The sequence below is a fragment of the Neofelis nebulosa genome, chromosome 15 (assembly GCF_028018385.1).
Source record: "Neofelis nebulosa isolate mNeoNeb1 chromosome 15, mNeoNeb1.pri, whole genome shotgun sequence".
Taxonomy (NCBI): domain Eukaryota; kingdom Metazoa; phylum Chordata; class Mammalia; order Carnivora; family Felidae; genus Neofelis; species Neofelis nebulosa.
Genome location: NC_080796.1, coordinates 51,354,791 through 51,376,887, shown reverse-complemented (window position 1 = coordinate 51,376,887; position 22,097 = coordinate 51,354,791). Strand labels below are relative to the sequence as shown.

The following is a 22,097-nucleotide window of genomic DNA, read 5'->3' as shown; positions in this document are numbered from 1 at the left end:
CTTTAGCTGGGCTAGTCTTAAGTGGGTCACTTTGGGGAAACAATATTTCAGAAGAGTCCCAAAGATGAGACAAAGGCAAGCACCAAGAGTCTCTGGTGCACACGTTCCAAGAGAGAAAACAACCAAAAGACCTAAAGGAAAAAATACATTTGACATGCACAACAACATACAAACAAACCAGGATGGCTTTGGTGTGATGCGTAAATGGTATAGGTGACATGATGACATCAGAGAGAATGGCAAGAGCCAGAAAAGGCATTCCAAGGGCAAGGTAAGGAGTTCACAATGTCTTACAAGTAAAAGCAAAAGCCACCAAAGATTTTAATCACAAGACTGGCATGACCAATTTTGCAAAAAAAAAAAAATCCTGTGTAACCCTGTGGAGTATGGAGGCTTGGAGACTAGTTAGCATCTGTTTCTTAGTCAAGGTGGCAAATGATCATAATCAGAACTAAAATTTTGAATATGGCAGTGGAAAGATGGAGAAATGGAGTAGGGGGCAGTGATACCGTTTTCTTACAGTCAAGAGATGCCATTTAAATTCATGGAAAAAGCATCAGAATTTTAAGAATTATTTGAAAGGGTAATCGATATGAGAACTTTTGTTCTACAGTAAATATATATACACAGTAAATATTGTGAGAAGCTGGTAGGAATGAGAAGGAAAGCCGGCCAAAAAAAAAAAAAAAGCCAGCCAGATGTCTTGAGAAGGAAATCTCGCGAAAGCAGATACAAAAGGGGGCCAGCCAGATGTCCAAGGTTGGATACTCCCCTTGCATGCTTTTGGCTTCCGAAATCTTGCTTACCCCCTGCACCCGCCAACTGCCCATGTAGCACAATTGGTAAGAGCCCCTCCCCTTGTTTTTCTTCCTTGAGCCCCAACAATGCTACCCATAAAGGGAGGCCAGCACCAGGACCCAGCAGTCAGCCTTTGGAGGTGACTCCGCTGGACTGCCACCGGTGAGAAACAGTCTTTCCTGATTTCCCAAGTGTGTGTCTCTTGTCTTTTACTGGGCACCGAGAATTTGCTGTAACAGGAAGATTATGTGAAAGACATGTATCCTTGTCTTTTCCATCTGGTTGTTAAAAGCAATTAACCAAATTTGAAAACTCAAGAACTAGTGGTATAAATATATTATCTTGAAATATAACCAAAAGAAAATGTGTTTGCTTCAGGCTACCTAATGGTCTAGTGTGTGTGTGTGTGTGTGTGTGTGTGTGTGTGTGTTGATTATTTTAATGTTCTGAAGATGGGTTACTCTTTTGGAAGATTCGTTAGTTTTAAAAAAATAATTTAAATTGAATAAATTAATTGATAAAAGCTTTATTACTCTTACCTTGCATTAACTTAATAGGATAAGGAACTATTTATCAAAATGTTAATATATTACTGAAAAATAGTTTGGTAACTCAAAATATTGACATCTTTGTTTGAAATTTAACTTATTTTCCCAATAATCTGAATGCCATGAAGTATGAATTTATAAAATGAAAAACACACTTATTAGCCTTTAATTAAGCATAAAACATTCATGTGAAAACATTAACATTAAATTTAAAAATGAACAACAAAAAATCTGGCTCTTTGGGAGTGGGGGAATCCAAAGAGGTGTTTGTGGTGTTTTATGGTAGGATATTAGCACCATCTAGTGGACAACCAGAATGTTTACTTAAATTAGAAAAATCAAAACTGTAATGTGGAATCATTTATTAAAAGTTCCCTAACATAAATGTGCTAAAAATTTGCTAAAACATCAAAGAAAAAATACCGCATATCAAATCTCACACAAGTATTATTTACTACACAAAAATATCATTTTTTTAAATGTTTATTTTTGACAGAGAGAGAGACAGAGCATGAGCAGGGAAGGGGCAGAGAAAGGGGGAGACACAGAATCCCAAGCAGGCTCCAGGCTCTGAGCTGTCAGCACAGAGCCTGACGCAGGGCTCAAACTCACAGACTGCGAGATCATGACCTGAGCCAAAGTCAGACGCTCAACCATCTGAACCACCCAGGCACCCCCCTGTGTTCTTCTCTAGGATTTTGTTGGTTTCCCATCTCATATTTAGGTCTTTCATACACTTTGCATTTATTTTGTGTATGGTATAAGAAAGTGGTCCAGTTTCATTCTTCTGCATGTTAATGCCCAGTTTTCCCAACACTGTTGAAGAGACTGTATATTTTTTTCCATTGGATATTCTTTCCTGCTTTGTCAAAGATTAGATGACCATATAGTTGTGGGTCAATTTCTGAGTTTTCTATTCTCTTCCACTGATCTATGTGTCAGTTTTTGTACCAGTACTATCTTGGTATTATCTCAGTATTGTCTTGGTGACTCCAGCTTTGTAATACAGCTTGAAGTCTGGAACTGTGAGGCCTCCAGCTTTGCCTTTATTTTTCAGGATTATTTTGGCTACTCAGAGTCTTTTGTGGTTCCATACAAATTTTAGGATTGTTTGTTCTAGCTCTGTGAAAAATTCTGGTGGTGCAGCAAATGGGTGGACTGATTTGGGTGCTATAGGCATTTAATGATATTTGTTCTTCCCATCCATGAGGATGGAATATTTTTCCATTTCTCTGTGTCGTCTTCAATTTCTTTCATCATTGTTCTATAGTTTTCAGAGTACAGATCTTTTACCTCTTTGATTAGGTTTATTCCTAGGTATCTTAGGGGTTTTGGTGCAAATATAAATGGGGTGAATTATTTTATTTCTCTTTCTACTGCTTCATCGTTGGTGTATAGAAATGCAACAGATTTCTGTACATTGATTTTGAATCCTGGGATTTCACTGAATCGTGTATCAGTTCTAGCAATTTTTAGTGGAGTGTTTTAGTTTTCTGTATAAAGTATCATGTTGTCTGTGAATAATGAAAGTTTTATTTCTTCCTTGTTGATTTTTAATGTCTTTTCTTTCTCTCTTTTCTTTTCTTTTCTTTCCTTTTCTTTTCTTTTCTTTTCTTTTCTTTTCTTTTCTTTTCTTTTCTCCTTTTTTGACTGACTGTTGAAACCAGGACATCTAGTTCTATGTTAAATAACAATGGTGAGAGTGGTCATCCCTAGCTTGTTCCTGACCATAGAAGAAAAGTTCTCAGTTTTCCTCATTGAGAAGTATATTAGCTGTGGGTCTTTCATATATGGCCTTTATGAGGTACGTTCCTTTTTTCCTATTCTGTTGAGTTCTTTGTTTTTGTTTTGTTTTTGTTGTTTTTTAGAAAGAGAGAGAGCATGTGCAAACATACATGTAAGTCAGGGGAAGGACAAAGGAGAGGAGAGAGAATATTAAGCAGGCTCCACACCCAGCAAGGACCCTGACATGGGGCTTGATCTCCCAACCCTGAGATCGTAACTCGAGCCAAAATCAAGAGTCAGGCACTTACCAACTGAGACACCCAGGCACCCCAAGAGTTTTTATCAAGAATTGATATTGTCATATTGATATTATCAAATGTTTCTTCTGCATCTATTGAGAGGATCATATGGTTCTTATTCTTTCTTTTATTAATGTGGTGTACCATGTTGATTTGTGGATACTGAACCATCCTTGCAGCCAAGGAATGAATCCCACTTGATCTTGGTGAATGATTATTTTAATGTACTGCTGGATTTGATTTTCTAGTATTTTGTTGAGTATTTTTACATCTAGGTTCATCATGGATACTGGCCTGTAATTCTTTTTTTATTTTGGTCTTTGTCTGGTTTTGGAATCAAGGTAATGCTGACCTCATAGGACGAGTCTCGAAGCTTTCTTTCCATTTCTATTTTTTGAAAGGATTTGGGGAGAATAGGTATTAACTCTTCTTTACTTAAAAAAAAATATTTATTTTTGAGAGTGCACGTGGGTGAGGGGCAGAGAGAGAGGGACAGAGGATCCAAGGTGGGCTCTGAGCTGTCAGCAGAGAGCCTGATGTGAGACTTGAACTCACAAACCACGAGATCACGACCTGAGCTGAAGTCAGACACTCAACTGACTAAGCCACCCAGGTGCCCCAGAATTAATTAACTCTTCTTTAATTGTTTGTTAGAATTCCCCTGGTCCTGGACTTTTTTGTTTGTTTGGGAGATTTTTTGTTCCTGATTCTATTCCTTTGCTGGTTATCGGTCTGTTCAAGTTTTCTATTTCTTCCTGTTTCAATTTTGGTAGTTGATATGTTTCTAGGAATTTATCCATTTCTTCCAGATTGCCTAATTTGTTGGCATATAATTTTTCATAATGTTCTCTTATACTTGTTTGTATTTCTGTGGTGTTGGTTGTTATCTCTCCTCTCTCATTCATGATTTTATTTATTTAGGTCCTTTTTCTTTTCTTTTTTGTTAAGTCTGGCTAGGGGGCTATCAATTGTATTAATTCTTTCCAAGAATCATTCCTGGTTGCACTGATCTGTTATGATTTTTAAAATTTGTTTCTATAACATTATTTCTGCTCTAATCTTTATTATTTCCCTTCTTCTGCTGGTTTTTGGCTTTGTTTGTTGTTCTTTTCCTAGCTCCTTTAGGTGTAAGGTTAGGTTGCGTATTTGAGATTTTTCTTGCTTCTTGAAGTAGACCTGTATTGCTATATACTTCCCTCTTAGGACTACTTTGGTGCTTTCCAAAGGTTTTGGACTGTTGTGTTTTCATTATCATTTCTTTCCCTGTATTTTTTTATTTTGACTTCAATTTCCTGGTTGGCCCATTCATTCTTTAGTTGGATGTTCTTTAAACCCCATGTATTTGTTGTCTCTTCAAAATTTTTCTTGTTGTTGACTTCAACTTTCATAGGGTTGTGGCCTGAAAATATGCATGCTATGATCTCAATCTTTTTGTACTTGTTGAGGTCAGATTTGTGACCTCATATGTGATCTATTCTGGAGAATGTTCCATGCACACTCAAAAAGAATGTGTATTCTGCTGCTTTAGGATGAAATGTTCTGAATATATGTGTTAAGTCCATCTGGTCTAGTGTGTCAATCAAAGTCATTGTTTCCTTAATGGTTTTATGTGTAGACTATCTGTCCATTGGTAAGTAGGGTATAAAAGTACCGTACTTTATTGTATTATTGTCAATGAGTTCCTTTATGTTTGTTATTCTTTTATATATTTGGGCATTTAAAGTTGGGGGCACAAATGTATACAATTGTTAGATCTTGATGGAAAACCCCTTTATTATGATAGAGTGCCCTTCTTTATCTCTTGTTACAGTCTTTGGTCTACAATCTAGTTTGTCTGATATAAGTATGGCTACTCCAGCTTTCTTTTGATATCCATTAGCATGATAAATCGTTCTCCATCCCCTCACTTTTAATCTACACTTTTAATCTACCGGTGTCTTTGGGTCTAAAATGAGTTTATTGTAGGCAGCATATAGATGGGTCTTGTTGTATTATCCATTCTGATACCCTATACCTTTTGATTGGAGCATTTAGTCCATTGACATTCAGAGTGATTGTTGATAGATATTAATTTAGTGCCATTTTTTAATTTGTTTTGCCATTGTTTCTGGAGATTTTCTCTGTTCTTTTCTAAAGTTTGTTGCTTTGGTCTTTCTTTTCCACTCAAAGAGTCCCCTTTAATATTTCTTGTGGAGCTGATTTAATGGTTACAAATTCCTTTAGATTTTGTTTGTCTTGGAAACTGTTTATCTCTCCTTCAATTCTGAGTGACAGCCTTGCTGGATTGAGTATTCCTGGCTGCATATTTTTCCCATTCACCGCATTGAATATATCATGTCACTCCCTTCTGCCTGCCAAATCTCTGTGGAGAGATCTACTGCTAGCCTAATTTATCTTCCCTTTAGAGTTAGGGACTTCTTTTGTGCTGCTTTTAGGATTTTTTCTCTATCTCTATATTTTGTGAATTTAACTACAATATGTTTGGTGTTGGCCTGCTTTTGTTCATTTTGATGGGAATTCTCTGTGCCTCCTGGATTTGGATGTCTGTTTCCTTCCCCAGGTTAGGGAAGTTTTCAGCTATAACTTCCTCAGATGATCCTTCTGCCTTTTCTCTTTTCTCCCTCTTTTTCTTCTGGGACTCCTGATATGAATATTATTACACTTTAAGGAGTCACTGAGTTCCTTAATTTTACATTTGTGGTATAATATTTTTATTTCCCTCTTTTCTTCAGCTTCAATATTTTTCATAAGCTTATCTTCTAAATCACTGGTTCATTCCTAGTTTCTTCCATCCTAATGGTCATTACATCCAGTTGGTTTCAGATCTCACCTATTGCATTTTTCATTTTGGCCTAACTAGTTATTAGGTCATTTATCTCTGTGGTAAGGGAGTCCCTGGTGCATTCTACGCTTTTCTCAACCCCAGCTAGTGTCCTTATGATTGTTGCTTTAAACTCTGAATCAGGCATATTTCTTTTTCATATATAGATGAAACATATATCTGTTTTCTTTTTCATATATAGATGAAACATATATCTGTTTCATCTAGATCCCTGGCTGTAACCTTTTCTTGTTCTTTCTTTTAGGATTAATTCGTCTGTCTTGGTATTTTGTCTAGGTCTGTCTTCTTCTGTATGTTAGGAAAGCCTATTATGTTTCCTACTCTTCAGAGTAATGGCTTTATACAGAAGAAGTCATGCACTGTCCAGCACCTAGCACTTCAGGAAGTGCCTCTGGTGTCTGCAGTTTGCTGCTGTGTTTTGGCTGCTCTTTCCTATAGGTCATTCCTCTGCAGAGTTTCTCCTTGCCTGCAGTGGGTAATATTTAGACCTTGGCCAGAGTGTGGCAAGTTTTAACTAGGTCTGCTCTGGTCTGCTTGCTAAAAGAGATCTGATGCTATTTCCACTAGAGCTGAAGCTTTTCAGCACTCTATGGTCAGTAGACATGGTGCATGTGGGGGAGTTTGTGCTGGTCTTCTGGGGGCAGAAGCCCGCAAAGCTGGTTCTCAGGCACACCTGCCCCAGTAAAGAAGCACCTTCAGAGCACAGGGGTATGGGACTTGGTATAAATGGTTTAGGCCGCCAGGTTGATGCTGTGCTGCTTACTGAAGTTAGTTTATGTTGAGGGGTGGCGAGGGGGAAATGGTGCCAGCCCTGTCCCTCATTCCTGGAAAGGGGACATCATGCCCACCACTGTCCAGAATGCCCTCCTGGAGAAGGAATAATCTCCAGTCATGTGTCCCAGTTGTCCTTCAGATTCCTACCTTCACCCTGACTATGTCTGGGCTCTCTGCTTGCCTGGCAGCACAATGCACCTGTGTTCTATCCCAGGCAGGCTGGTTGAGTTTTAAAACTCAAAATTTTAGGGACCTGGCATGGTGCAGATGCATGTTGGTCCTCTTGGGAAAGGTCTTGCCACACTGAGACTGATGTAGGTTTGTCCTAGAAGGGCAGTTGTACCACAGAACAGGGCTGTGGGTTTGGAGTAAAGCACATCAAAGAGCTGATGTCTGGGTTAGCCACCTTCAACAGGTGTCTCTGCACCTATGTTGAGAGGCAGGGGAGAGAAATAGTGCTTGCCAGTTCTTTTGTCCTGGGGAGAGGGAATGCCACCTCTCCAACATGTGCTCTAAAAAGGGGGAACCATATTTCACAATGTGTCCCAGAGGATCCTCGAATAGCACCTTCTGCCCCCTGGGCCTATCTGCTCTCCTTCTTCACAGGAGCACTGCAGTGCCCTCAGGGCTTCACACCAGCCATGCAGAAGACTTCTAAACCTTCAGTATTTGAGCTCTACTGGTCATAAAAACTCACAAAAATCAGCCCCTTTCATTTTCCCAGTCGTTTTCCTTGTGCCAGTCCCTGTATGCTCTTCTCTCTTTCTCTCTCTCTCTCTCTCTCTCTCCCTCCCTCCCTCCCTCCCTCCCTCCCTCCCTCCCTCTCTCTCCTTTCCTCTTTCCATGACCAAAGCTCTCTTCCATAGTACCCATGATCGATTTTTCCCCCAAAGCATTGCTCCACACCTCCTACCTTCCACAATGTGGCCCCTTCTCTCCCTCTAGTTATGCAATTTTTCCTGTCAGTCCTCAGATCAATATCTTGGGTGTTCATAATGATGTGATATTTGTCTAGTGTGTTCAAGGGATAAGGCAATCAGTCCTGCTACCCCACCCTCTTAGGTCTTCCTGTAGTCACTCTAATATCAAGGGTAGTTATACCTAAATTAAGCAGCAAGCAGTATTAAAAATATTAGCAATTACGGGGTGCCTGGGTGGCTCAGTCAGTTGAGTGTCAGACTCTTGGTTTCAGCTCAGGTCTTAATCTTAGGGTCTTAGGATCGAGTCCTGCTTCAGACTTTGTGCTGAGCGTGAAATCTGCTTAAAATTCTCTCTCTCTCTCTCTCTCTCTCCCCCTCTGCCCCTCCCTCCTCTCTAAAATAAAAATATGTGTAGGCATGAGCTTCATATTAACATCCTGTGATCTCTTTATATGTCATTTAATTTTTTGCAAAATAAGAATCATACTGTAAATGCAGATTCTGTTACTTTAATACCTTTATTGTGAAATATAATATGAGTGAATAAAATATGAATCTACCATATTACAAACATAATAAATCACCATGTCAAGAAGCAAAACATTCCCAGCATCCCTGAAAATCCCCATGGGTTTCTATTATGTCAATAACCCTACCTTTGCTCTAGAAGAAAACATTATCTTAATATTTCTGGTAATTACATTTTTGCTCTTCTTTAATAGCTTTACAGCCTATGTACACATCCCTAATATGTACGTTTGTTCTTAAATTGTATCTAGTTGAAATATTCCTAAAAAGTCACCTATGTGTCTTTTACTTCATGTGATTATTATTTCGTTTCTTTTCAGGTCATTTTGTAGCATTGGGTGGACTATTCCATTGCATGAATATACCATAAATTTTATTTATTTATTTATTTGTTTACTGATGGATATTGGAGTTGTTTCTGGCTATTAAAAATCATATGCTAGAAATATTGCCACACATGAAATCTAGTTCACATGTGTCTTAGTTTCTCAGTGATGTATTCCTAGGAGTAAAATTTCCAAGTAATAAGCAATGCATACTTTGAATTTTCACTACAAGTTTCTAAATTCTTTTCTATTGTGGTGGTTCCCATTTTTCTTTGTACCAACAGTTCCTAATGCTCCACATTATATCCAAATGGTGGGATTTTTTAACTTGTTAAATTTTTGCCAATATCATGTTATTTAAAAAAATTTTTTTTAATGTTTATTTATTTTTGAGAGAGAGACAGAGTGTGAGTGGGGTAGGAGCAGAGGGAGAGGGAGACAGAATCAGAAGCAGGCTCCAGGCTCTGAGCTGTCAACACAGAGCCCGACGCGGGGCTTGAACTCAAGAACCATGAGATCATGACCTGAGCTGAAGTTGGACGCTTGCCACCAGGGCCACCCAGGCGCCCCTGTATCATGTTATTTTACTCATGGTTTATTATGGTTTTCATTTTCATTTTTAGTTTGAGCAATTTTTCATCAGTTTTTTGATCACTTGGATATTCTCTTTGGTGAAATATTTATTCAAGTCCTTTACCCACTAAAATTTTTTCTCACTAGCTATTTCAGATATTAATAGCAACGTTATTTCTCCTTGCATATTTTATGTAAGTTACTGGTGAAGCCAACTAGTTTTATAAACTGAGATTGGAGGGGTTTGGGGGGGTTTTTTGCATGCTTGTGTTATAGGACTCTGGAGGATTGTTTTGTTTTGCTTTAAAGATTTTCTTTTTTAAGTAATCTCCACACTCAATGTAAGGCTGAAACTCACAACCCCAAGATCAAGAGTCACATACTCTATTGACTGAGCCAGCCAGGCACCCGAGAACTCTTGAGGTTTTTAAAATCTCCTAGCAATAGTGAGATCCTGCCTCCTGAGTCATCACTGCCTATATCCACTAAGGGGAAGGGGTGAAAATTTGGCCAGAGCCAGATACCTCCCTGCATTCCCTGAGGTCAGGATGCAGGGCTTTTGTGGACAGGGCTCCCAGGTGTAAAGTTTAGGAATTCAGCTTCATAGCATGCCACAAATTTTGATATATATCATATTTTCATTATTGTTTAGTTCAATTTATATTCTAATATGTATTGTGATTTCTTCTTTAGCCCATGAGTGATTCAGAAGTGTTGCTTAACCTCAAAACTTTTGAGATTTTTCCAGTTATTTTCTGTTAGCAATATCTAGTGGTCAGACAATATGCTTAGAGTGATTTCAATCCTTTGAAATTTATTGAGATTTGCCTATAGTCTATTTTAGTGAATATTCCATGTGTGTTTGGAATGAGTATGTATCTGCTGCTGTTGAAGGTTGCATTCTGTAACTATATAAAAGATTGCTTTGTTTAATAATTGTCATACATTCTATATCCTTATTTGTCTATCTGCTTGTTTACCAGACACTTGAAGTACATTTAAATCTCAAACTATTATGACAGATTTGTTTACTTCTTTTACTTCTATTATATCTTGAAGACATATTATTACATTTATGTACAGTGACATGCTGGCAATTATATAACAATCAACTATTAAACAAAAAAGAAAGGAAAGAGTCTTGACTTATAGAATGTGCCAGTTCATATAGTGTAAATACTCATGATATGGTCAATTTCAAGTTACAAATGTGACATCACTGAATACTGTATTGGGAAGAGATGTGTATAATTAGCTTCTGTGAGTCAGTGTGAGCCAACTCCAGCAATCATTCTAAATGTTTATACACATTTAGAATTATTACCTCTTTCTGTTAAAGTAGCTCTTTTATTGTGAAATGACCCTCTTTTTATCTAGCAATACTTTCTACCTTAAATTATTATTTGTCTGATGTTAACATACTAACCCTTTTTTGACTAATATTTTTATAATGTATCAGTTTTCATCATTTACTTTCACCTTATCTATCCCATTTTATTAAGAGTAATCAGCATACACTTCTGTTTTAGTTTGTTTTCCTCCAGTCAGTGTTTATATTTTAATTGGAGTGCTGAATCCATTTACATTATTGTAATTGCTGAGACAGTTAAGCTCAAACGTAACATATTGCCATTTATTTTTCATGTCATCTCTCCTTTGTTGTTCTATTCCTCCTTTTCTGCCTTTATAAAACATTAATGAAATGTTCTTTACTAACTCACTATATAATTTCTATTAGTTATATATTTCCTAATATTAATGTTTTACAGTAAGCATACTCAAATTATTACAGTCTACACTAAATTAATACTTTTAATATACTCTAAACTATATAAACATTAAAACAGTTTAATTTCATTTGTTATCTCTTGAAATTTTTGTTATTATTGTTATGTATTTTACTTCTGAATGTTTTATAAACACTATAAGACATTGTTACTGACTTTAAGTCAATGGTCTTTTTCAATTGTGTTAAAATATACATAGCACATTATTTATTATTTTTCAGTAGTCTTTTTATTAACCCATATGTTTATTTTCTTCAGTCTTGCTCATTTATTCTTACTCTTTTTTGGCTTATCTATGGGATCATTTTCCTTCAACCTAGAGAGTTTTAGTAGGGTTTTTTTGTTTGTTTTTTTGTTTGTTTTTTAGTGTCAGTCTGCTATTATTGAATGCTCTCTGTTTTTGTTTGTTTGAGAATGTGTTTCTATTCTCCTTCATTTTGCAGTATATTTCTACTGGGTTCAGAGTTCTCTACTGCTGTTCATTTTTCAGCACTTTAGAAATGCCAGCACACTGGCATGTCTAATGTCCTCATGCTTCAGTAGTTACTGTTACAAACATGGCTGCTATTTTCATTGTTCTGACAGAAATGTGTTCTTTCTCTGTCTGCTTTTAAGAGTTTGTGTTTCAGGACAACAGAGTTCTGCCTAATTGACACAAAGCCCACCCCCATCCCCTAGTTGTCCCCATTCTTCTGCCAAGTACTGCACAGGGATCCCCATTCAGAGGTCCTCCCTGGGGACCCGAGAGTTGATATTTTTTTAATCAATTTTAGGAAACTTTAGCTATTTTTTATTCAAATATTTTTGTCTTTTCTCTCCTCTAGTTTTGGAACTTTAATTAAACAAACAGGTATCACTTTGCTTCACACATTTCTTGCACTCTGTTTTGTTTGTTGTTGGTGTTTTCTACACTCTTATCTTTCTGTATTCATTTTTTATATTTCTACATTAGTCTTCTTCAAGTTTAATACATTTGTGTTCTGCTGTGTCCGTTTGGCTCTCAAGACCATCCGATGTATCCATATTTCAGATATTTATTTGTAATTTTAGTATAACACATGGTTATTTTTATAGTTTCAATTTTCTTTTGAATATCTGTTTTTTAAAATTTATTTTATCTATTGTTTCCCTGTCGTTCCTTTAACATACTTAAAATAGCTATTTTAGTGACCTTGACACTAATTCCAACATCTGAATATGAGTGTCTGGCTTCCAGAATCCATTTGTTTTTGCTTCATTTTTTATCATATTTTTTGCTTCTTTATGTATCTTTTAATTTTTTATACAAAGCCATACATTTCATATGAAATAAATGTAGTGTAAATGTTCATATTATTTACCGTCCCCCCACCCCGATTGACAAGAGTGTTTGCTTTTTATTGATCTAATCAAGAAATGAGCTCAGATGGGTCTGAGTTGCACTTCTGGTTTGAGTCAGTCCACTTCTGGTTTAAAAAGTCTAAAAGTAAAGACCTTCTTGCCTTTTTATCAAGAATCTGATTGGTCTCATCTTCATCCATCCCAAAATACTCTGAGGGATTTATCCTGCTTTTCTGATGTTTTGACCTCTGTTCTTTAATCTCACCCTGAGTGACTTTCAAATTTGGCAACTGTTTTGATGAGGATACAGGTGTGTATTTCAAGCAGGATCTTTTTCTTATTGGGACTTTTTCTATGAAACTGTAGGAATTTTTACTCGACTCTTAGGCTCCAGCAGAGCCCCCTCATTCTGCAAGGTTTCAGAATTTTTCCTGTTAGTCATACCTCCAAAAGTGTCTGCTTCTTCTTTCCCTCATTAACATCCCTCCATTCAGGCAAAGCCTAATCTTCAATCCATACCCAGAGTTGGCAAACATAACCAGGTAAGAGATGGCCAGAAACAATATGTTGCTAAAGGAGGCCTTTCCCACTTTGGTTTAGTTCATTTAATCACTTTTCTTCTCACTATTTCCAGGATTTCCAGTTCCTTTCAACACACACACATGAAAACACCCCTACTGCTCCCCGCCCTCCCCACACAGAGTTTGTTATTGTTTTTCCAATTTGCGGTAGGATGTTGTTTTGTTCCAACCTATTTTGTCATATTTGGAATATTCCCATGCAATTTTGTATCATCTTACCACACTTTATTTCACTAACTAGAATTTATCTACCTGTAATGCATATTGTACATGTCTTTAATTACTTATTTAATAACTAACTTCCCTGGTAGAGTGGAAACACTTGAGATCAGGTACTTTGTCTCTTTTTAAATTTATTGTTTTTCTTCAGAACTTAGAATAGCACCGAGTATTTTCCAAATCAACAGAAGAATAGTAGAATGCAGTGCAGCAGTTAAGAATAATATAAAATCTCACCTATATTCCCTGGCTAAGAGGTCAGGGGTAGCAAATGTTCCCTTACATTCATTTTTCAACTTTCTGTTGGTACACAAATTCCAACTGGCAGATTTTGCCAATATTCTCACCATTGATGACCTTTGTGTATGTTGTCCTTGCATCCCCAAAGGATAAGTCATTTTTTAAAAAGATTTTGTATTTATTTTGAGAGACGGAGAAAGAGAGACAGTGCAAGTGGTGGTGGGGGAGGGGGGTGGACAGAGAGAGAGGGAGAGAGAGAATTCCAAGCAGGCACAGTGCTATCAGCACAAAGCCTGATGTGGGGTTCCATCTCACAAAAAGCGACTTGAACTGAATGACTTGAACTGAAATCAATAGTCCAATGCTTAACTGACTGAGCCACTTAGGCACACCAAGGATAAGTCACTTTTAGCTCTCTACAATGGATATCACTACTGTTCCACAATCTTCATGAAGTGGCATACATTTTCAGGCTGTCAGTTTATTTTCAGGTCTAAAGTAGTGATAAAAATAACAAATAATATCATTATTTTGATAAAAAAAATAATAAAGTAAAGTAAAGCAATTTCTATGGAAAGCTATTTTTACAAATTTATGTAAATTCAATTTCTGTAAGGTAAAAAATATATATATATATTAAGACATACATTTGGATGGACATGTAACAGCATAGGTATTTTTAAAAGCAAAAATAAACTGAACATATTGTAAACCTAAATAAACACTTTAGGCAATTACTTTGTTTATTGTTTTTAGATTGTAAAGGACCTCCTCCAAGAAAACAAACTGAAATTTTGTCAGGTGTCTGGTCTGAACAAGACTATCCAGAGGGAACTCAGGCTACATATAAATGCCGACCTGGATATATAACTCTTGGATCTATTATAATGGAATGCAGGAATGGAGAATGGGTGGCTCTTAATCCACTGAAAACATGTGAGAGTAAGTAATTCATACATTTCTGAAATTTGTGAAAACTTTAGTTTGAAAACACTGAATGTTTGATATTATAGAATTATTAGCTGAATTATATCACAATTATCATTTAAATACAAAATAATATACCATCATTATTCTTAATAAGGAGTTGTAATCTTCCAAAAATTTAAAAAACCCAACCATATAGATAAGTTTAATAATAAAATGATAACTTTGCCATTTTTCACTTTTCCACATCTTCAATTATGTCCTCTGATGTAATATTAAGTCATTTTCCTTGAACTCCTACATAAAATGTGTTTCCTGTGTTACTTAATAAAATTATATTCTTTTTTTCATTTTAGAAAGGCCCTGTGGACATCCTGGAGATACACGTTTTGGTACTTTTCAACTTGAAAGAGGAGAAAAGTTTGAATATGGTGCAAAGGTTGTTTACACATGTAATGAAGGGTATGTAGTCAATATGAAAAGAGATTTATAATTGAGATGATTATAATTTAGACAGTAAATAGGGACTGTACTGATTAGTATTTTTAAGGTTACTTTATTTTTCTATGAGCATTTTTATAAGTACCGTAACAAGTAGCCTGAAAAATTATAATGGAAATGATTATATTTGGATAACTGATTATCTTCTCAACATTGAAAACTTAAAATGAATCATAATTATGCTGCGAAAGTGTAGTTCTAGGAGGGCTGGAAAATAGTATACATATAAATTAGGATTTATTCCAACAAGTCCTGACTATATTCTATTATGTGCAGAGTATATGGGATTTCAGTATGTCAGGGACAGTGGGAATGGTAACAAAATCATATTACATGACTGATTTAAGCTGTTAAAATTTAAAAGAAGTAAATATTTTACACTGAAGTAATAATAATTATCATTATTTAAGTTTCCATGGTCTGAAAATTACTCTTATCACATGGACCAAAAGTGCTACTACCTTCATAATCATTGACTCTGTTCTCTAAACTCCTGCTGGATTTTCATGGCTAATCTTAACACTGTAATACCTCTTAAGTGTTCTTTATTCCTGTTATGCCCACCCAGGTCAACAAATTGTTTTGAAGAAAGTTTCATACTTTGGAAAAACAGCATCATTACAAGTTTATACTGCATATATAAAAATAGGATCAAAATTACAAATTGATTTTTATTACTCTCTCATTTATTTCTTGATTTGAGGCAATAAAATATATTTTAAAAGTTAGGGTTTGGAATAAGCCTGCATCCCCCGAAATTCACCACTTAATAACTGTATCATTTTTAATATCCCATCACTCCCATTTCCTCAATTATGAAAGTAGAAACATGGGGAACCTGGGTGGCTCAGTCAAGTGGACATCCAACTCTTCATTTTGGCTCAGGTCATGATCCCAGGGGTTGTGGGATTGAGCCCTGCATCAAGCTATGCACTGAGCATGGAGCCTGCTTGGGATTCTGTCTCTCCCTTTGCCCCTCTTCCCAACTTTCACATTTTCTCTGTCTGTTTCTCTCTCTCAAAAGAAAAAAAAAAAAGTAGAAACATAGCAGGTACATCATCGGATTGGTGAAAAACATAAATAAGACACACACTGAAGACCTTCAAAACATTCTTGGGATATTGCAGACACCCAATAAGTCTTAGTTCTTAACAATTTTAGGCTTTGTTCACTATCTGAGATTTTTCAAACATATTTTTAGTTCAACTTTCAATCATTGCTGCTGACTTCTTATACATGAACACATAGATGAAGACATCTGGGCCTAAATTTTCCAATTACCTCACTGTTCATTTCTGTAACATCCCTTTCAATACAGGCTTGTCTGACCCCTCTAGGTTCCATATAGGACCTCGCAAAAAGGGATCAAAACTCATAGACTTCATCCACTAGATTCCCTAGACCTCAGCAATAAATATTTATAATTTGGTGAAAAAGTCAGCAACATACTTTACCTCCTACTCTGGCTCCACTTAATTCATCTTTGCTTCCTTCATCTTGTATGAATTCTGGGCAAACTCAGTTAAAGACTCTATAAAAGTAACTGCCTCTGCCACTCAGCTTGGGCCTCCACCAAGGACTAGATATTCATCAGGGAAATAAAAGTCCTTGGACTATGCAAGATCAGCAAACATCAATTTTATGCTATTTTAAAAATTTTAGAGAGATTGTTTTACCTACCTGAAGGGATGTAAATCTTTTGTCCTAGTTGTGGAAACAATGTAGAATGGGTTTACTACACCCATGGTTTCTGCTAGTCAACCGACCCTCTTTGATCCCTTGTTCCCATCCACCTTTTCTCTGCTAAGTACCTATTTAGCTGAATACTAGCCACTTATCAGGATACTTGATATGGATATCTAGTTTCAGTATCCTACAGGTAGGTAGTTTTAAGGAAGCACTCTGCAGAACGTTTTTCTGCTATTTTGCCCAGCTGGGGTTGCTGATACATAAGCTATTACTTTCACCCAAGTACCAACATTTGGACAAGCTCTTTTTCTTCCCCCTTTCCCTATGTATATAGGCCATAAGCAGTTTTGTGTAGAATTTGGCAGAATTCCTAAAACACCCACCTAAAACAGGTGGGTTTCTGGTATAGATGGAAAATGTTAACCAGGAAAGTACTTTCTATGTTGGAGCAGGGTACCAGTAGAGGAGACAAAGAAGAAATTTTAATAGCCAATTATTTTTTTCCTTTATATGAAAAAAACATAGAGTATTTATTTGACTTCAAGTTCTGTGATTCTCATTTAATCTATTAAAAGTTTTTCTTCCTTCAGAGAATTAGGAACAAACAGTAACATTCAGAGAAATACGAAGTATTTTTTGAGGGAGAAAGTTTGTTTGTTTGTTTTACTTATGTAATGGGTGAAGCAATCCTTATTTGCAGACAAAGGAAACATTTGTCTATGTAGAATTATTTAGAAGTTTAGGAGAGGCCCGTTCTCAAAGTTATCTCTTGTGATTATCAAAATCCTGCGCATTATTTATTTTTTAAGAAAAAGATTTCTGCTTCTTGCTGTCCACTGTAATATTAAAAAATATTAAGAAGGATGATTTGCTTTGCTCTAAAGCCTCTAGTAATGATTGTACATTTTGCATCTGCCCCAAGGAACTTTCATGCAAGTAGAGCATTTAGGATTTTCAGCACTGACTTGATGGGTTCCACAGTTAGATAAATTTGACATTGAATAGGATTTATAAGGAAACCTGACTCAATGACCACACTCTAAAAAATGCCTAGGATGGAGACAGGAAAATGAAGACAAGTGTTAAAAATATACCACATGTTGTGTTGGCTAGTACTATCCTTGATTATGTAAAAAGCCCCAAAGGTTCCAAAAATGTCATAATTGTGGAGGGTAGGAGTATGGAACAAGAGTAGAAGAAGGGTAACATATTGTTAATTCTTGGTTATTATCATGTTTTTGGTTTTTGGTTTTGGTGGTAGTTCAAGGAGGTTATAACATTGTTAATGTGTAACTAATTGACTAACTCAGTGAAAAACATAAGAGGATATTTAGCACGAAATTGTAATGAGTTTGTGTCATGAACCAAGGGTTATGATTATTCCTAGTCCGTGTGCCTGAAGATTTAGTGCCTTTTTTTTTAAAAAAAAAATTTTTTTTCAACGTTTTTTATTTATTTTTGGGACAGAGAGAGACAGAGCATGAACGGGGGAGGGGCAGAGAGAGAGGGAGACACAGAATCGGAAACAGGCTCCAGGCTCTGAGCCGTCAGCCCAGAGCCCGACGCGGGGCTCGAACTCACGGACTGCGGGATCGTGACCTGAGCTGAAGTCGGCCGCTTAACCGACTGAGCCACTCAGGCGCCCCTGAGTGCCTTTCTTAAGTAAGAAAGAAGCTTAAAAAAGATAGAAAGGGGTGCCTGGATGGCTCAATTAGTTAAGTGTCCCACTATTTTAATTCATCATGACTATTTTTCAGTTCCTTGATCTCTGCAGCAATAGATTCTCTGCTGTCTTCTATGCTTTTTTCAAGCCCAGAAATTAATCTTATGACTATTATTCTAAATTATTGTTCAGTTATATTGTTTATATCTGTTTTGATCAATTCTTTAGCTGTCAATTCTTCCTGGAATTTTTTTTGAGGAGAATTCTTCTGGTTCATCATTTTGGCTAGTTTTCTGTCCCCTATGAGTTTTAAAAGCTTGTTATGTGCCCTGCACCTGCGAGCGCTACTATATTAAAGAGGGGCCAGTGTCCAGGGCCTGGGCTTTCAGAAGATGTTTTTTTGGAGAGCATTACTTGCTCTCTGTTGTTGTGACTTTGGTTACTTTATCTCCCTATTTCTAGTGGTGTTTTGGACCCTCTACCAGGTGTGCCTTGATTTGTTCATTGAAGTAGCCCTGGAAAGGAAAACAAACAAGCAAAGAACAAACAGAAAACAAAACAAACAAAAAAAACCCCAAAAATGAAAAAACAGAAACACCAGCTACAAGTAAATAACAGGGTGGAGGTGGTGCTGATGCAAGAGGCCTTATCCCATACAAAGAGAGAAGTGACAGGGGCAGGGAAAAAGGAAAGAAAATAAAAATTGACCAGACAGAGAAACTACATGGCTTAATCCAGAGAGAGAGAAAGGAAAATAAAGAAGGAGGCAGGGAAAAAGAAAAGAAAAGAAAAGAAAAGAAGAGAAAAGAAAATTGTCCAGACAGAGAAACTATATGGCTTAATCCAGAGTGAGAAAGGAAAATAAAGAAGAAGTATAGAACATGTATCAAGAGAATAGATTAAATATATCTGCTTAAGCAAACCAACAACCAGAGGAACCAGACTAGAGGAGGGAAGAGATAAGAAGGAGAAAGGGAAGGAAGAATATATCTATATAATAAAAATTGTCCAGGGAATTAAATCAAGCAATGCAACAGCCTTGGTCTGAAGGAGGGGCCGTTGGGTTCATCCACGTGAGTCCCGCTCTGGTAGATAGGCAGTTACCAGGTGCAGAGGGGTGTGGTTTGGTGTGGGTGGATCCTACCTCCCCTGTGGGTCCCCTATCCCCTACCGGAAGCCCCACTCCCCTACCGGAAGCCCCTCTCCCCTACCGGAAGCCCCACCTTGTTGGTGATGGAGAGAAAAATGGTGCCACCCCAGTCTCTCCTCCATGGACCAGGTTTCTCAAACCACTCTTTTCAAGCAGTCTTCACTGTGCCTCTGGCGCAAATGAGGTGGTTTGTCCTGGTCCCCCCCCATGCCCGTGCCTCCCTGGTGCTTGGCTGGAATTAACCCCTTATATCTTTAAGGTTCCCACTCCCTCCGCCCTGGTTTGGGGGAAAGTGCTGCTCCTTTAAGTGGATATATACCTTCTTCCCACAGCACTCCAGGGAGTGGGTTGCTTTCTCCCACTGGGGAGTGGGCCTCTGAACTAGTTACCAAGCCCAGGGCTGGCTCCCCTCCTCCCCAGGTGCACAAATAGGATGACTGGCCTGGCCCCAGTCTGGAGGAAGCCCCTGAGTTCGAGACTGGATCCTTCTATGTCTCAGTCTGTGGTTTTCCTCTTATCCAGATAGAGTCCTATACATCCCCAGACTCTCTTTCTCTTGCCTTTGTCTCTCCGCAGAAGGGGATCCCTCTCCTCCGTTCATTTTCTCTCTCCCAGTTTGCAATCATGCACCTATGGCCCGTCAGGTTGTCACGGTGGGTCCCTGGAAGCATCTCTGTCACTTTGCCATGGACTCTTGGAGTTCGAGGTCCTTTGGCCTCAACACTGCTTTGTTTTAGAGATGAGAGAGCTTCAGATCCCCCTACGTCTCCACCTTGTTGGACCCTCTCCCTCGGAATCAAGTGTCCCACTCTTGATTTTGGTTCAGGGCATGATCTCACGGTTCATGAGATTGAGCCCTGCATCAGGCTCTGCACTGACAATGGGGAACCTGCTTAGGATTCTCTTTCTCCCTCTCTCTCTGCCCATCTCTCTCTCTCTCTTTCTCTCTCCCTCTCTCTCTCAAAATTAATAAACTTAAAAAAAATTATTCATCTCATATACTTACAAAAAGAACACACAAGTTTTAAAAAAAGGAAAGATAGAGATTTTAAAAAAGAAAGAGAAAGAAAAGAGAGAAAGGAAGGGAAAAAGTAAGAGGGAGGGGAGAAAAGACAGAAGGAAAGAAGGAAGGGAGAGAGGAAGGAAGTGTATATGCTTCTAATTTTCTCTGAAATGGAGTTCCTGGACATTCAGAATGTATCAAAGTTAATATTGCATATAAATACACATTAGCTCACCACTCTGTTATTTTTGGTTTTCAGGTATCAGATGCTAGGTAGCATCAATTTCCGTGAGTGTGAATCTGATGGATGGACCAATGATATTCCTATATGTGAAGGTATATGTAAAATTGTTTACAAATACATTCAAATATTTAAAAGAAGTAAGACTTTTTTGAGATATCTACATTAAAATAATGCTTAAAGTTTGTAATTACATATTTTTGATTCAGTATTTTTGTGGCTTCTAATATAGAATGGATATTTAAGCTTTTTATTACTACGTTATTTTCTGTTTTATTGACCAAATGTGAATGCAGTTTCATCTGATCTAATGTATTCAAAGTATTAGAGATTAGGAAATCTAAAACCTATTTTCCTTTCCTTTTGGATTCTAAACACTAGAAATAGCACAAGGATCAGAATTTCAGCTTTACTAATGAATACATACTCAACTAATATCCACCCAAATGCAGAGATTGCCAATAACATCTGAAATGGAAACCAGATTCAGTTATCTCTCCCCTCTTGCATGGCAAAGGAGATTTTCCTGTGGTCTTAGTCTTACTGAAAAGAGGCAGGAAGTAAGGAAGAGCTCTACTTTTCTTACTGATCCATAAAGCCAAGAGTCAGAATGAGAAAAATGTAGATCCTGTTTCTAAATTTTGGGCTAGTAATGCCAATCTCTCTAGTCATCATGGAAATAGATGAGTCAGAGTAGTCTTTCTCAGTTCCATGGTGAGAAGTAAATAGAGAGGGAGAGAGAGGGGGAAGGAGGGAGGGAATGAGGAAAAGGGGGAGGGAGGGAGGACCAGGAGGATGAAGGAGGAGGAGGAGGAGAAGGAGGAGGGCCAGTGGGAATGTGATCACTCAAAAGTCCTGTTACCTAAAGAAGAGAACTTACGGGAATGAGAGGAAAGATCTAAATGTTTTAAGGAACATCTACACTGAAATCACCTGAGGTGCTTGTTTAATGCTGAAATTTTGGGTTACTAAAAACCTACTAAATCAGTATCTCCGGTAATAGCGCAGGGAGATAGCCATAGAATTTCCATCTTAATGAGCATCCTGGATGATTCTACTCTAAAATAAAGTTTAAATGCCATAACCTACAAGGTATTGGAAAATATTAAGTAAAATCAAAAGGAATACTCAGATTATTTTGAGCACTGATGTGGGAGAGGAAGGAAAATTAAGGACTGTTTATCTATTGAAAGAAATAGAATCAGAAAGTTTGCATTTATACCTTTTAAGAATACAGTGTTATATTATCCTAGGGCTTAAGTGAAAAATTTCATCTAACTATCTCAACCTTTATATTTTTCAATTATTTAAGGAACATTTATTTGTTACTGTAAAAATGTAAACTGACATTCAAAGAAATAATTTTTTCTTTGTCCGCTCTCATAGAAAATAATCAGAGATAAGCTTATTGATTTTTTTTAATTTATAAGCCTTTATATCCAA

General features: G+C 37.1%; 1 protein-coding gene across 4 annotated transcripts in view; it reads left to right on the top strand.

The window, feature by feature from the left end:
• The window catches only part of CFH (complement factor H), a 111,147-nt gene that overhangs the window by 9,698 nt on the left and 79,352 nt on the right, over nucleotides 1–22,097 (top strand). For all 4 annotated transcript variants that reach the window (XM_058700273.1, XM_058700276.1, XM_058700272.1 and 1 more), the window contains exons 2-4: nucleotides 14,237–14,422; nucleotides 14,764–14,869; nucleotides 20,673–20,749. In XM_058700273.1, the coding sequence (XP_058556256.1) occupies nucleotides 14,237–14,422; nucleotides 14,764–14,869; nucleotides 20,673–20,749 (369 nt within the window). The remainder of the gene's footprint in view (nucleotides 1–14,236; nucleotides 14,423–14,763; nucleotides 14,870–20,672; nucleotides 20,750–22,097) is intronic.